The sequence below is a fragment of the Salmo salar genome, chromosome ssa14 (assembly GCF_905237065.1).
Source record: "Salmo salar chromosome ssa14, Ssal_v3.1, whole genome shotgun sequence".
Classification (NCBI taxonomy): domain Eukaryota; kingdom Metazoa; phylum Chordata; class Actinopteri; order Salmoniformes; family Salmonidae; genus Salmo; species Salmo salar.
In genome coordinates, this window is record NC_059455.1 from 20429720 (window position 1) to 20447194 (window position 17475).

At 42.9% G+C, this 17475-nt stretch overlaps 1 protein-coding gene across 2 annotated transcripts in view; it reads left to right on the plus strand.

Moving 5' to 3' along the window:
- The window catches only part of LOC106569035 (brefeldin A-inhibited guanine nucleotide-exchange protein 1), a 38602-nt gene continuing 21127 nt past the window's right edge, over positions 1-17475 (plus strand). Inside the window, exons 1-9 of one of the 2 annotated variants that reach the window (XM_045694077.1) lie at positions 1-300; positions 8943-8973; positions 9859-10246; positions 11997-12143; positions 13097-13276; positions 14825-15236; positions 16469-16585; positions 16827-17023; positions 17325-17458. In XM_045694077.1, coding sequence (XP_045550033.1) covers positions 13238-13276; positions 14825-15236; positions 16469-16585; positions 16827-17023; positions 17325-17458 — 899 coding nt within the window. In that variant the 5' untranslated portion in view covers positions 1-300; positions 8943-8973; positions 9859-10246; positions 11997-12143; positions 13097-13237. The remainder of the gene's footprint in view (positions 301-8942; positions 8974-9858; positions 10247-11996; positions 12144-13096; positions 13277-14824; positions 15237-16468; positions 16586-16826; positions 17024-17324; positions 17459-17475) is intronic. The other variant, XM_014139962.2, reaches the window with a different exon arrangement.

Here is a 17475-nt window from a genome sequence, read left to right on the forward strand (position 1 = left end):
TTCCTTTCAACATGGCGCTGACAGGTTGCTAATAGAAATTTGTGGGATTTCCTTTCTGGAATAAAAGATATGTAGCTTTCTACTTAGTACTCCTATATTAGACTCGGCTAAAAAAAGAAGACTGCAGGAACAGCTGTATGTTCATGGGACAGCTGCTTTGACTACAGTTCCATCACATCATGTATGACAGTAAAACGAAAAACATGTTTTTAACCCGAGCACTGGAGAAGATTTTAGCCGATAAGGAGGTGAAAAAAGCTCACCATTCCCAGTTGAGCAAAGCCTGTGAAGTGTCCCTAGGTGAGTTTAAGTGTGACAACAATGTATTAGTTTGGGATGTCATCATCATTTGTCACCCACATCTTCTCGTGCATGCCACGAACTCCCCAGTTCGATACATGAAGTGCTTGCATACACTGTAGCATCAATATGGACTGAATCGAGATTCGATTCAAGTAGTGGGCCGAAAACAGAAATCAAGCTTGATCAGTACCAGATATGTCGTTTCTTATAATGTGTATGCTTGTTGTCATCTGCGTTATAGCCTAGTAGCGCAGGTGTGAAAGGGGTGGTGCTCTCATACCACATTGTGACCGCAACCGTTATCCCGTGATTTCCCTGTGCCTTTCAAAGCCGGGGTTAATAATGTTGTCGTCAGTGTTTTACTGTTTACATGGGCAGATCACACAAATGCATATATGGTATTAATTGAATTATCCAAGGAGAGGAAACATGGTACAACAACAAATATAGCCTGTTCAGGATTAGCATTATTCAACATTGCAGTGAGTGATGTGGCTCATGAAGGGTAATGTGACCTGGACTGCTCAGTGGCAATGGGACAAGAGTTTGCTGATCGAAACTAAACAGGGAATGTATAAGAAATGGCACCCTATTTCTTATAAAATACACTACTTGTAACCAGAGGCCTATGGGCCCTGGTAAAAAAGTAGAGCTGGCACAATAATCTTATAGTCGTGTAACCGACAATAACCGTGAACTAAGGAAAATAATCCTCTTAACACATTCATTTTAGGAGGGAATGGGAATTGAACTTTATTTTCAAGTTGATATACAGTAATTTACCAAATAGCAGTTTTAAATGTTTACATGAATAGGGTAAAGTTAGTTTAAATGTTTACATGAATAGGGTAAAGTTAGTCATCATTTTCGGATCAGAACAGCAAGGTCAGGAGGATAAGCTTTACAGTGTATCCAGACGCCTTCCCTTCTTCCACATTTTGTTATGTTGCAGCCTTATTCTAAAATTGATCAAAATATATTTTTCCCCTCATCAATCTACACACAATACCCCATAATGACAAAGCGAAAACTGTTTTTTAGAAATATATTTAAATGAATGAAAAACAGAAATACCTTATTTACATAAGTATTCAGACGCATTGCTATGAGACTCGAAATTGAGCTCAGGTGCATCCTGTTTCCATTGATCATCCTTGAGATGTTTCCACATCTTAATTGTAGTCCACCTGTGGTAAATGAAATTGATTGGACATGATTTGGAAAGGCACACACCTGTCTATATAAGGTCCCACAATTGCATGTTAGAGCAAAAACCAAGCCAAGAGGTCAAAGGAATTGTCTGCGGAGCGCCGAAGCAGGATTGTGTTGAGTCACAGATCTGGGGAAGGGTACTAAAAAATGTCTGCAGCATTGAAGGTCCCCAATAATACAGTGGCCTCCATCATTCTTAAATGGAAGAAGTTTGGAACCACCAAGACTCTTCCTGGAGCTGGCCTCCACAGGGAAGAAGGGCCTTGGCCAGGGAGGTGACCAAGAACCCGATGGTCACTGACAGAGCTCCAGAGTTCCTCTGTGGAGATGTGAGAACCTTCCAGAAGGACAGCTATCTCTGCAGCACTCCACCAATCAGGCCTTTATGGTAGAGTTGCCAGACAGAAGCTACTCCTCAGTAAAAGGAAAATGACAGCCTGCTTAAATGAATCTCAGACCATGAGAAACAAGATTCTCTGGTCTGATGAAACCAAGATTGAACTCTTTGGCTTGAATGCTAAGCGTCACATCTGGAGGAAACCTGGCATCATCCCTACGGTGAAGCGTGGTGGCAACATCATGCTGTATGGATTATTTTTTTTTGCAGCAGGGACTGGGAGACTAGTCAGGATCGAGGGAAAGATAAACGGAGCAAAGTACAGCGAGATCCTTGATGAAAACCTCCTCCAGAACGCTCAGGGCCTCACAATGGGGCGAAGGTTAACCTTCCAACAGGACAACAACCCTAAACACACAGCTAAGACAACGCAGCAGTGGCTTCGGGACACGTCTCTGAATGTACTTGAGTTTCCCAGCCAGAGCACGGACTTGAACCCGATCGAACATCTCTGGAGATAACTGAAATAGCTGTGCAGCAATGCTCACCATACAACCTAAAAGAGCTTCAGAGGATCTGCAGAGAAGAATGGGAGAATCTCCCCAAATACAGGTGTGCCAAGCTTGTAGCGTCATACCCAAGAAGACCTGAGGCTGTAATCGCTGCCAAAGGTGCTTTAACAAAGTACTGAGTAAAGGGTCTGAATACTTATGTAAATGTGATATTTACATTTTTTGTTTGTAATACATTTGCAAAAATTATTTTGTGTGTAGATTGAGGGGGAAAAAAATATTTAATACATTTTATAATAAGGTTGTAAAGTAAAATGTGGAAAAAGTCAAGGGGTCTGATTACTTTTCGAAGGCACTGTATTTCCAATTCGAGACACGGGTGTCACCACAAGCTGTATTGTGTTCATTAGGTGTGTCATATATCATTTCAAAAGATACATTATGAGCTCAAAACATTTTCCTGCAAAAATAATTCGGAGTATTCGTGGATTAATCATTAGTCCAAATTCCATAGTCATCACAGCCCTGGTCAAAAGTAGTGCACTATAAAGGAAACGGATGCCATTTGGGACGTAACCATAAGTTACTGACATAATAGAAGGTTGTTCGGTAGCCCAATATTAGACCTTTGATTGATTAATTATTTCATTATGACAATGTTTTGTTCTAGCTTTCTGTGCGCACGCTTCCTTTTCTTCCTGTCGGGGGCAGCACAGCTAACAGACAGGTGTGAACCACAGACAAGTGTGTGTGAGCAAAGCGAAAACAAACCTTGGCATCCATTGTCCATAGACTGCTTACAGGGTAAGGAAACCAATATATAATTTGGGTGAACTATCCCTTTAACATTGTTCATTGTTTTTCACTTAATAGCAGCAACAGCACCATCTAGTGGTAAGACCTGGTAATATAAGGATGTATAATGGCACATAGACCTAACAACAATAATGACTCCTTTCTCTGAACTGGGGGAAAAAGCGAATGGGTGGTTTTTGGCAAACCAAATGTTGAGTATTATTTGAATTAATATAATATCAATCCTATAAATTAAAATGGCCAATTTGTGTGCTATCAATTAGTTAATTATCCAGAGATCAAATTATATCTTCTTTTTGCCACCGGAATACTTACAGTTGAAGTTGGAAGTTTATATACACTTAGGTTGGAGTCATTAAAACTCATTTTTCAACCACTCCACAAATTTCTTGTTGCCAAAACTGTAGTTTAAGTTGGTTAGGACATCTACTTTGTGCATGACACAAGTCATATTTCCAACAATTGTTTACAGATTATTTCACTTATTATTCACTGTATCACAATTCCAGTGGGTCAGAAGTTTACATGCAGTCGTGGCCAAAAGTTTTGAGAATGACACAAATATTAATTTTCACAAAGTCTGCTGCCTCAGTTTGTATGATGGCAATTTGCATATACTCCAGAATGTTATGAAGAGTTATCAGATGAATTGCAATTAATTGCAAAGTCCCTCTTTGCCATGCAAATGAACTGAATCCCAAAAAAACATTTCTACTGCATTTCAGCCCTGCCACAAAAGGACCAGCTGACATCAGTGATTCTCTCGTTAACACAGGTGTGAGTGTTGACCAGAACAAGGCTGGAGATCACTCTGTCATGCTGATTGAGTTCGAATAACAGACTGGAAGCTTCAAAAGGAGGGTGGTGCTTGGAATCATTGTTCTTCCTCTGTCAATCATGGTTACCTGCAAGGAAACACGTGCCATCATCATTGCTTTGCACAAAAAGGGCTGGGATAAAGTCATTTTCTCCGATGAATCCCCTTTCCGATTGTTTGGGGCATCCGGAAAAAAGCTTGTCCGGAGAAGACAAGGTGAGCGCTACCATCAGTCCTGTGTCATGCCAACAGTAAAGCATTCTGAGACCATTCATGTGTGGGGTTGCTTCTCAGCCAAGGGAGTGGGCTCACTCACAATTTTGCCTAAGAACACAGCCATGAATAAAGAATGGTACCAGACATCCTCCGAGAGGAACTTCTCTCAACCATCCAGGAACAGTTTGGTGACGAACAATGCCTTTTCCAGCATGATGGAGCACCTTGCCATAAGGCAAAAGTGATAACTAAGCGGCTCGGGGAACAAAACATCGATATTTTGGGTCCATGGCCAGGAAACTCACCAGACCTTAATCCCATTGAGTACTTGTGGTCAATCCTCAAGAGGCGGGTGGACAAACAAAAACCCACAAATTCTGACAAACTCCAAGCATTGATTATGCAAGAATGGACTGCCATCAGTCAGGATGTGGCCCAGAAGTTAATTGACAGCATGCCAGGGCAGATTGCAAAAGTCTTGAAAAATTGACTCTCTGCGTCAACTTCATGTAATTGTCAAAAGCCTTTGACACTTATGAAATGCTTGTAATTATACTTCAGTATTCCATAGTAACATCTGACAAAAATATCTAAAGACACTGAAGCAGCGAACTTTGTGAAAATTAATATTTGTGTCATTCCCAAAACTTCTGGCCACGACTGTACACTAAGTTGCCTGTGCCTTTTAAACAGCTTGGAAAATTCCAGAAAAGGATGTCATGGCTTTAGAAGCTTCTGATAGGCTAATTGACATAATTTGAGTCAATTGGAGGTGTACCTGTGGATGTATTTCAAGGCCTACCTTGTCTCTTTGCTTGACATCATGGGAAAATTAAAATAAATAATTCAAGACCTCAGAAAAAAAATTGTGGACCTCCACAGGTCTGGTTCATCATTGGAAGCAATTTCCAAATGCCTTAAGGTACCACGTTCATCTGTACAAACAATAGTACGCAAGTATAAACACCATGCAGCCGTCATACCACTCAGGAAGGAGACGCGTTCTGTCTCCTAGAGATGAACGTACTTTGGTTCAAAAAGTGCAAATCAATCCCAGAACAACAGCAAAGGACCTTGTGAAGATGCTGGAGGAAACGGGTACAAAAGTATTTATATCCACAGTAAAACGAGTCCTATATCGACATAACCTGAAAGGCTGCTCAGCAAGGAAGAAGCCACTGTTCCAAAACCGCCATAAAAAAGGTAGACTACGGTTTGCAACTGCACATGGGGACGAAGATTGTACTTTTTCGAGAAATGTCCTCTGGTCTGACTAACCAAAATAGAACTGTTTGGCCATAATGACCATCGTTATGTTTGGAGGAAAAGGGGGAGGCTTGCAAGCTGAAGAACACCACCCCAACCGTGATGCATGGGGGTGGCAGCATCATGTTGTGGGGGTGCTTTGCTGCAGGAGGGACTGGTGCACTTCACAAAATAGATGGCATCATGAGGCAGGAAAATTACGTGGATATATTGAAGCAACATCTCAAGACATCCGTCAGGAAGTTAAAGCTTGGTCGCAAATGGGTCTTCCAAATGGACAATGACCCCAAGCATACTTACAAAGTTATGGCTTAAGGACAACAAAGTCAAGGTATTGGAGTGGCCATCACAAAGCCCTGACCTCAATCCTATAGAAAATCTGTGGGCAGAAATGAAAAAGCGTGTGCGAGCAAAGAGGCCTAGTAACCTGACTCAGTTACACCAGCTCTGTCAGGAGGAATGGGCCAAAATTCACCCAACTTATTGTGGGAAGCTTGTGGAAGTCTACCCGACGCGTTTGACCCAAGTTAAACAATTTAAAGGCAATGCTACCAAATACTAATTGAGTGTTTTGTAAACTTCTGACCCACTGGGAATGTGATGAAAGAAATAAAGGCTGAAATAAATCATTCTCTCTACTATTATTCTGACTTTTCACATTCTTGAAATGAAGTGGTGATCCTAACTGACCTAAGACAGGGAATTTTTACGAAGATTAAATGTCAGGAATTGTGAAAAACTGAGTTTAAATGTATTTGGCTAAGGTGTATGTAAACTTCCGACTTCAACTATATGTTTCTAACTGCAGAAACCATTTCAGAACAAGCTGAGATGGTGGCTTGCTGAAATGATATCGAATGACCTGTATGACACGCATAGACTTACACACTGCCTATCATGCATTGCTAATACCCTCCTAAGTATACTGTAGTTCAAAAGTGAAATATTCATCTTTGCCGTGCTGAAGGCCAGACGTCCAAATCACACGTTTCCAGTCTTGATAAAAACTTTTTTTTCGAGAATTTTAATTTCCTTCTCAAGACTAGACTATAGACTATAATAATGTATTATTTGCTGTTGTACCACTGATGAATGAATTACTGTTCACCTGCAGTGTTAATGAGAGGGGTAACACATCTGATCTGTTCTTTGTTTGTACCTTATTCCATATGGCACCCTATCCCCTCTGTTGGGAACTAGTTTTGACTTGGGCCCATAGGGCTCTGGTCAAAAGTAGTGCACTATGGAATAGGGTGCCATTTGGGACGCAGCCTGGATTGTTTTCTCACTGGTTCGAGCCTGGTATGGGGACGGGGACAGTGGAGGAAGCTATACTGTTAGCAGCACACTGAAGTCTGTTCCACTCCCCCTCTCCAGGTGGTATAGTACAAACGGCAGAGCTATGATGAGCTTTGTTTTCAGTAGAGGCTGTCATCTCATCTCTAGACATCTAAAGCATGCTGATACAACGTTGATGAACCGAGAGCGGATGTAGTCAGCTTATTAGCGTTTGAACTGTCTCTCTCTTTCCTAGTTGGCAGGCAGAGACTAAATCATAGGGGAGCACTGTATCTATGTTATAATGAAATATATTTGACCTTAGCTTTGTTGTGATCAGTCTGTAGATTCAAGTGAACATTTAGGTAGATGGTCAAGGAGAATGTGTGGTCCATAGTGATATTTTAAACAGTTCACTCTTAAGTTTTAGTATGCATCCCAAATAGCACCCCGTAGGGCTCTCGTCAAAAGGAGGTCACTATATAGGGAATAGAGTGCCATTTGAGATGCAGTTAAGTCTTTTCCAACTGATTTGAGAAGTGGTTTATTGAACTAAAACAGAGGGTCTCTGTACACCATCACCCTCCATATGAGCACCAATAACCCCCAGCATTTACAGTGTCAGATCGTGATAATAACATTACAACATGGCTGCCATCCAATATGAACCCTGGTAGATGATGCTGACCCCAACCTCAACTTCACTGGCTGTAGATGGGATGCGCGACCATGGAGTCGCAGACACACGCTAGATGTTTCAATATCCACGTTAAACACCTGGATGACCTGCTGCCTCTCTACTTGGTTTTGGGGGTAAAATATGGTGCAGATGTTGGTGGTAACAAAACGTATAGACTTTGTCAGATTGTTTACTGATTTGCCTTTTGGGGTTGACAAGTCATGTGGTGCATTTGTATCTTCTGCATTCCACTCTACACTAGGCTAGTTATTTAGTTCATTTTCATTCTGTATTGATTGAGTCTGGTACGCTATTGAGCTGTCGGTGCCTCCCTTTACTATGTCATGTAAATGATGGAGTGGAGGTTATCTCTATCTGCCATGGGCCAAAGTATTGCACTATGTAAGCAGTTGGTTTGTGGTTATAGATTGGCTAGTTGGTGGAGGCCAGGACTGAGGATGTCACTGACATGAGGCCATTGGTTATGATCTCATCATGACTCATGAAGTACTCATGAAATGGACAGTAGCTCCTATGAAGAGATATGTAATATTATATTACAGTATTGGATTTTTTTTTCTTCTCCTGTTCAGACTCTGAGCATCTCAACTGTAATTGTATTGCCAGATTTTTTTTGCAGGATCAAAATGGGGCTTAGGTGATTGACAGGTGGGTGTGACAGTGTGCGTGGCCAATGGCGCTGTCTGTGACAGAACATTTTAGAGGCCCTTGGCCTCAGAGACAAAATGTAGCTGTTTTATAGCTAATTTCCTGCAATTCTAGTTTTTTTTCATGGGGCGGAGGGAACATTTTACAGTTTTAAAATTCTACATATTTTGTCATGGCTTATGCCTTTTCCTTATGCTATCTGAATGACTCAAACATTATAACAAAATCAGTAGGAGCCCCATGCCATACAAAAAATACTCCTGAATGCATACGTTTTGGAATTTTAGATTCTCCCTGACTGTCTAGTTTTTATTTTGGTGATTGTTATTTCCCCAAGATGATCTTATTTGTATTTTTTTTTAAAACAGGGTCTATGATCTTTTCTACATACTTTATATCTGGTTTTAGTCATCCTAGTTTACACTGAAAACATTTTACCATCTTGAAAATTATTTTAAAAACCACGTTTTTTTCTCTCCCTTTTCTACTATTCTGACTTAGGCTGACCGAAAAAACACTTAGGCGACCCGCCCAATACTTCTCTATGCAGACAAAACCCTGATTACCAGGCGACTTCATTATCTGTATGGAGTGTTCAGTTTGGCAGGATCTTCTATGAAGGTCAAGGGCAGGAATTTATAGTCGTAGAGGACATGGGCTAATTTGACAAAGTGCTCATGCCTTCATGTAATGACGCTCTCTACTGCTGGGGTATTACATTGGCTGTTGATGTATTGACCTTGATTATTGCCCATGTAGCAAGAGCAGCATCAAACCGGTCATGCGGGGCCAATAGCATGGCTCTTTAGTTCATTGTTTCTCTCTTTCTGTTTTCAGAGGAAATGAAAGAAGAAACAGAGAAACTGAGGTAGGTTTATTTTGAGATATAGTGTATGTGTGAAATGTAATCTGTCGTAAATAATGTCAAGGTTTGTTTTGATGTGTCTCGTTTTCTTGTTATTGTCTTCTCCCCCATTCCCTTGGTTGTGATTGGTTAATAGCCAGAGGGGCCAGTGAACTGAAGCTCAGTGACCCACACATCTCCCGCTGCCTTGTGTCTGGAGGTTTCATTTCTTTCACACCTGAGCTCTCACAGGTCCTAGTCACCACCCCAGACCCCAGGCTGAAACACTGACCAGGCACACTCCCAAGTGATTCAAAATCGCATTTTGTCCCTTATGTGCACTATATAGGGAAAAGGGTGCCATTTCAGACACACACACTATAGCACAGCAGTCTATTAAGCTTGAATCACTCCTCACTCAATGTTAAAAACAAAACTCTTTCTGAAGTGTCAAATGTGCATTGGGGAAATTAACGCCTCTCGAGTCTGAGATAATATGCAAATAAAGTTTATTTAAAAAAAGACTAGGCTTATCTGCTTCATAATTAAAGTTTGAGGAAATGAGAGGGAGGAAGGAGCCGAGACGAGAAGGGTGATAAAGAAGAGTAACTCAGTATTGATGGTCAGTATCCCCCAGCTAACTGACAATAGCTACATCCTGATTTTCTACTGTTTCCCAAAGTGTGCATTTGTACACTCCCCCTCATGGATTTGAAAGCATTGGATTGCTGTAAGCTTTGGCAGTTGGGAGTTTCCACTATTTTTCCATTGGAGGCAGTGTTCAAGTGCACACTTCGGGAGAAGTGTAGAGAATTGGAATGCACCAAGTGTTTTTGTGACAGTGTCCACAATGCCGACACTGGTACTCCTCCCCTGACCTCCTCCCGACCTCTCTAACCTTCTCTGCAGACTGCACGCAACTCCACTTCCAGCTGCCTACCTGAATGAATCACAGCAATGCTGATGTTTACAGAGGACCTCAGGAGCATCAATATGACTGCAGCATGGAGGCCTATAGGGGGCAGTTGGCCGTTGCTCACCGAGGCACAAACGTTTCATATGAGATGGTTGAATTGCTCAGACATGTTTGTTTGGCCTAATGTTTTAACCATTTAGCTATCACTCTGTATTCCCCCTCAGTCCCTGTCCTGGAGACAACAATGCTGATTCCAGTGCTCTACCACCGGTCAAGTCCAAGGATACTGTCATAGAAGCAGACAAGTACTTCCTGCCATTTGAGTTAGCCTGCCAGTCCAAATGTCCTCGCATCGTCATCACATCTCTAGATTGTTTACAGGTCAGTAGCAGGAAACACTACACACACAGACACAAACACACACACAAGTTCAGTAAACATACAGTTGAAGTCGGAAGTTTACATACACCTTAGCCAAATACATTTAAACTCAGTTCTTCACAATTCCTGACATTTAATCCTAGTAAATATTCCCTGTCTTAGGTCAGTTAGGATCACCACTTTATTTTAAGAATGTGAAATGTCAGAATAATAGTAGAGAGAATTATTTATTTCAGCTTTTATTTCTTTCATCACATTCCCAGTGGGTCAGAAGTTTACATACACTCAATTAGTATTTGGTAGCATTGCCTTTAAATTGTTTAACTTGGGTCAAATGTTTCGGGTAGACTTCCACAAGCTTCCCACAATAAGTTGGGTGAATTTTGGCCCATTCCTCCTGACAGAGCTGGTGTAACTGAGTCAGGTTACTAGGCCTCCTTGCTCGCACACACTTTTTCAGTTCTGCCCACAAATTTTCTAAAGGATTGAGGTCAGGGCTTTGTGATGGCCACTCCAATACCTTGACTTTGTTGTCCATTTTGCCACAACTTTGGAAGTATGCTTGGGGTCATTGTCCATTTGGAAGACCCATTCGCGACCAAGCTTTAACTTCCTGACTTGCTTCAATATATCCACATAATTTTCCTGCCTCATGATGCCATCTATTTTGTGAAGTGCACCAGTCCCTCCTGCAGCAAAGCACCCCACAACATGATGCTGCCACCCCCGTTCTTCACGGTTGGGAGGATGTTCTTCGGCTTACAAGCCTCCCCCTTTTTCCTCCAAACATAACAATGGTCATTATGGCCAAAAGGTCCTATTTTTGTTTCATCAGACCAGAGGACATTTCTCCAAAAAGTACGATCTTTGTCCCCATGTGCAGTTGCAAACCATAGTCTGGTTTTTTTATGGCGGTTTTGGAGCAGTGGCTTCTTCCTTGCTGAGTGGCCTTTCCGATTATGTCGATATAGGACTTGATTTACTGTGGATATAGATACTTTTGTACCCGTTTCCTCCAGCATCTTCACAAGGTCCTTTGCTGTTGTTCTGGGATTGATGTGCACTTTTCGCACCAAAGTACGTTCATCTCTAGGAGACAGAACGCGTCTCCTTCCTGAGCGGTATGACGGCTGCGTGGTCCCATGGTGTTTATACTTGCGTACTATTGTTTGTACAGATGAACGTGGTACCTTCAGGCGTTTGGAAATTGCTTCCAAGGGTGAACCAGACTTGTGGAGGTCTACCATTTTTTTTCTTAGGTCATGGCTGATTTCTTTTGATTTTCCCATGATGTCAAGCATAGAGGCACTGAGTTTGAAGGTGGGCCTTGAAATACATCCACAGGTACACCTCCAATTGACTCAAATGATGTCAATTAGCCAACCAGAAGCTTCTAAACCATTACATCATTTTCTGGAGTTTTACAAGTTGTTTAAAGGCACAGTCAACTTAGTGTATGTAAACTTCTGACCAACTGGAATTGTGATACAGTGAAATAATCTGTCTGTAAACAATTGTTTGACAAATTCCTTGTGTCATGCGCAAAGTAGATGTCCTAACCGACTTGCCAAAACTATAGTTTGTTAACAAGAAATTTGTGGAGTGGTGGAAAAAATTAGTTTTAATGACTACAACCTAGGGGTATGTCTAATCTTGGCAAATGGCAGTTATTAAAGTTCTACAGTATTTTTCTGGATAATTGTATCATACACAGTTAAGGTAAGGTTTATCCTCATTTTTCTTTCTCCAGAAACTCATTGCTTATGGCCACCTCACTGGAAACGCTCCAGACAACACTACACCTGGAAAGAGGTTAATCGATAGAATCATCGAGACCATATGTGGCTGCTTTCAAGGGCCTCAGACAGACGAAGGTGTTCAGCTGCAGATTATAAAGGTGTGTGTTCTATGAGCTCTCCTCCTGTCTGTGTGACAAACAGACCAGCCCCAGCCTGCCTCTCTTCTCCTCCTGTCTGTGTGACAGACAGACCAGCCCCAGCCTGCCTCTCTTCTCCTCCTATCTGGGTGACAGACAGACAGACAGACAGACTAGCACCAGCCTGCCTCTCCTCTCCTCCTGTCTGTGTGATAGACAGACCAGCACCAGCCTGCCTCTCCTCTCCTCCTGTCTGTGTGACAGACAGACCAGCCCCAGCCTGCCTCTCCTCTCCTCCTGTTTGTGTGACAGACAGACCAGCCCCAGCCTGCCTCTCCTCTCTTCCTATCTGTGTGACAGACAGACCAGCCCCAGCCTGCCTCTCCTCTCTTCCTATCTGTGTGACAGACAGACCAGCCCCAGCCTGCCTCTCCTCTCCTCCCCAGTGTTAATCCTGTGTCTGGCATGACTGGCCCTGTTGGCCTGTCTGTCTGTCATCTAACTGAGCAGATAACACACATAAATGGTGTGTTCAGGCCCTTCCTCTCAGGGTTGTGCCAAGCTAGTAGATCTAACAGCTGGCACATACATAGTGGACATACTCCTCTGTTGTTGTGTTTGACTGTTCAATATTACTGCCCACTAAGCAATGGCATCAAAATCAGGATTTTCAGGGACAGGAGGCACACATAATTGATTTGTTAACGATATCCATTATTTAAAATGAGATGAAATTGTTCTAACATCTGCAGGGTTTCCTTTTAATAATGACAATCTCATGATTTTATCAAAACCTACAGTATCTCGTTTACTGTGAGCAGTAGTGACTGTTAGGTTGGTGCCATAGAAATATATTAAGTTGAATGGGTGTCTCCATTCAAGTCAATGATGACAGAATGGGTCTGCTGGCAGCCATTTTAAGTGTACCCATAGGAATAAAGTGTTCTAGTTCTGTGGATGCTGTCCCTCTGCAGGCTCTGCTGACAGTGGTGACCTCTCAACACATCGAGATCCACGAGGGCACGGTGCTGCAGGCGGTCAGGACCTGCTACAACATCTACCTGGCCAGCAAGAACCTGATCAACCAGACCACGGCCAAGGCCACGCTCACACAGATGCTAAATGTTATCTTCGCACGCATGGAGAACCAAGCAGTAAGCGCTCTGTCTCTCTCTCTCTCTCTCTCTCTCTGTCTCTCTCTCTGTCTCTCTGTGTGTCACAAAGAATTGCTAGAACGAGAATCCCCATTCAAGTCAATGTGCCAGGATGGGTGGACCATTGTTCCAGTAAAATGTCAGTAGTCTGAGGTCCTTTTTCCCCCATTCTAGTAATTCTATTTCTGTAATTTTGGCATCGATGGAATAGAAGCTGGAACGCAATAATTCGATTTTCTAAAAGTTTTTATTTTAACTCTCCAATGATATCTAGTATTCAAATCACAGGATGAGTTGGTCTGGGTCATCCAGAAAGCGAGTGCTTCAGGGAAAGCTTGTGTTCCACTGGTTGGTGTTGAAGTGGCTGATGATATGAACTCTCCTCTGGGGTGTGCGGGCATCTTGGCGTGACATGCCGCTTGCTATCTTTGCCAAGTAGGATTTTCTTTCAATGTAAAAACGCGCAGGCCTATCTGCTGGCTGCCGACCCGACTGAGGAACCAACTCTGACTAAGCCCCCTGCATTATGAAGATACAGTCTATTATTCCCTTAAGTATGTTGCCATGGTCAGTGTTTGCATTGCTGCACTGAATGCCTTGACCTTTTATGAGCTGTGATGCCAGCAGCCTGTTGAGTTCAACAGATGGGTACCATCATTTAAACCTAATCTCACAATGCCAGTTTAAAATAAAGAAGGCAACAGTGTTTGTCATTGAGTATGTTTACATGCACACTAATCATTTGCTATTAAACTGATTGTGGCAGTAGGCAGATGATGCAATAGTCATATAAACACCTTACTCTGTTCATCTTAATCATGATGTCAAAATCAAAGTAAGCATATGGCGATTACAACACCTGGTTTTCTGAGCAATCTTTCAAATGGTTCGGACATGTAAGCGCCTTAATCGGTGTTCCAGCAGTGTACAGTATTTGATCTGCGGATGTGCTAGCACCAGCCGAGAGCCTCCCGCTTTAGCGCGAGGGAAGGGAGTTCGGAACAGCTGAATGGATGCGTCTTAAAAGTAGTTTGCACGTACAAAATAATATGTCCGAATCAAGCATGCATCCCAAAAATAACATGGGACACTGTGGTAGAACGTTTAGTTTGATTGGTGATTTTCTGCATTTAACAGAGTGCCATCAGGTAGCCTGATTTCAGATGTGTCCAGGTAAACAGGATTATTAGGGAAATCCTTCTTCTTGCAAAGCATGTAAATGTTTTAATGAAATGATTATGTTAATCTGACTAACCACAATAATCACATTATTGTGTGCATGTAACCATACTAAATCTTTGCTACCAATATGGTGTTGGTTTCCTTATATTGACCTGTGTGCTGAAGACAAAATACCTGATACCATGACAAAATTCTAATGATGCCCAGTGCTGTGATTGTTTTTGTGCTTGGCTTGACAGTGCATGGTCCAAACTTGTTTGGCCTATGGTTATGTTTCGTACAATCTAGGGCTAGGATTTTCAAGTAGGCATTACGATGATGTCTGTGTGTGTCTGTTTCCGTCTGTGTCCGTGTCTCTGCGTCCAGCTCCAAGAGGCCAGACAGATAGAGAAGGAGCGTCTGAGACAGCAGCATCTGCAGCAGTCACCAAGCAGCCGACAGCGGCAGGAGCTTCCTTCACCCCCCCACCAGCACCAAGGCCCCCCCGCTTCACCCCACCAACAGGCCCTCGCCTCCCCCACTTTGTGTCCCCTGCCCCCCGACCAGAAACCTCATGCCTCCCCCCAACAGAACCAGGAGCCCCACACAGCCCCACCTCAGCCCTCTGCCTCCCCTAAACAGGAACAGCACACCACCTCACCCCCACCTCAGGAGTTGACCACCCAGGTGCCTGATCAAAATGCCCACGAGGACCCGGAGCCAGAGAACGTCTCTGTGTTCTGCAGTGCTGAAAACGAGCAGACTGAGGCGGACCAGGCTACTGCAGCTGCTGCACAGGGTAAGTATCTCTCTCTTTTTGTCACTCACTCTCACTCATAGTCAAAAGTCCTCTTCTGTATGTCTCTCTGGAAGTCATTGTTGCATAGTTCACTGAGTCACTGCATTTGATTAAGTGAGCTTCATACACATCACTGTCTGTAAAATCCATGTGTGTGAATTAGTATTCCTATTCTCTGCTGAGAGAGAGAGGTCTGCCATGTTAATAGAGCTCTTAAATGGATGGAAGGAGGTAATAAAACTTCCAGCAGAAGTCAAGGGCTGAGTTCCAAATGGCACCCTATTCCCTTGATAATGCACTACTTTTGAACAGAGCCAAATGGTCCCTAGTCAGAAGTAGTGCACTTAATTAAGAATAGGCAATGTATAAATATACACTGAGTCTACAAAAGGGGGGTGCAACTCGATATTAGGAAGGCGTTTTATTATATACAGTACCAGTCTAAAGTTTGGACACACCTACTCATTCAAGGGTTTTTCTTTATTTGTACTATTTTCTACATTGTAGAATAATAGTGAAGACATCAAAACTATGAAATAACACATGGAATCATGTAGAAACAAAAAATTGTTAAACAAATCAAAGTATATTTTAAATTTGAGATTCTTCAAAGTAGCCACCCTTTGCCTTGATGACAGCTTTGCAAACCCTTGAACGAGTAGGTGTGTGTGTGTGTGTGTGTGTGTGTGTGTGTGTGTGTGTGTGTGTGTGTGTGTGTGACCAACTCAGTGGCTCTGTGATTAGTGTCCACCCTGAGATTGCAAGGTTGGGAGTTTGATCCCCGGCCGAGTCATAACAATGACTGTCAAAATGGGACCCGATGTGTGTCTGCCTGGCACTCGGCACGAAGGAGATGGATTGGGGGAAAGGCCGTGCGATAGACGAGCGTTCTGTCCGTTGATGTACTTGTACATCAAGCCTCCTCACGCTACAGAAACAGGAGACAAGCCAAGGATACTACTAATGTCTGAATGTGGCGTCCATTCTAGACTTCTTGGCCTGACCAGAGGCAGTTAAACTCTACAAGGCAGATGTCCTTTATTGGGATTCAGAATGAAAATGAAATCCTCTGCAGTTGAATATGTTTTGTACTCATAGTGGAGGGATACATTAAATGGAAGGTCTCACAAAGGAGTTATGTGCAGTACTTTATTGCATAGCAGCTCCGTCTGTGTCAGTATGGTTTCAATGTCACCGTAGGAGGGCATGGTAAAGTCCGTTTTCATCTCTAGGGTTGTTCCAGCAAGATGCTGAAGGGCTTGTAGAGGAAGAACCAGTCAACTATGAGGAGCAGGCTCAAGAGATGGTCCAGACCATGCTGCAGGAAGTTGTCAATACAGTTGTTGGAGGTAACACATCATTTTCTTACCTTTTATACTCTTTTATACTCACTGTAGTGCCTTGAAAGTTGTTCACATTGAACTAGGAAGAAATATAAATTCTTACGTTCTAATTCATTTTTAGCCCTACTGTTATGTTTTCTGAGACGATCCTTAGCTCTTTTGCTGATGTGTGTGTGTGTGTGTGTGTGTGTGTGTGTGTGTGTGTGTGTGTGTGGTGTGTGTGTGGTTGTGTGTGGTGTGTGTGTAGAATGTAGGGAGAGTGTGTGCAGCGCTACAGAGTGTGTAGACAATGTGCCAGTCCCGGTGGTGGAGGGGGAGGAGGGCGGGCTGGGCAGCGACACGGAGAACGTCCATGCCAACGGTATCCCTGGCACGCCCATATATGCTGGCTTCACCCCCTCACTGACGGACGACAGGCTCTCTGTCTCCTCCAACGACACTCAGGTGCCCACCCACACTGCTCCCCTACATAGAATGCCATTGATAGCTTCCCAAATAGCACCCTATTCCCTATATAGTGCACTACTTTTGACCACAGCCCTATGGTCCTGGTCAAAAGTAGTGCACTAAATAGGGAGTAGGGTGCCATTTGGGATTCAAATACTGTCTATGGAGTATTAACAGATTAGTTGATAAATCCAAGTATTAGAGTGGCATCTGATTTGGCGTACTAATGTACATTTGTGTATATGAACATGATGTTGTGTGTTTAATATAAGATACATCTGTGCATTTCCTTTTCTAGGAATCTGGAGCCACGAGTGGTTCCTCCCCTGTTGCTAAGTTCTCCCATATCCTCCAGAAGGATGCCTTCTTAGTGTTTCGCTCCCTCTGCAAACTCTCTATGAAGCCACTGTCTGATGGACCCCCTGATCCTAAGTAAAGTCTCCTCGATA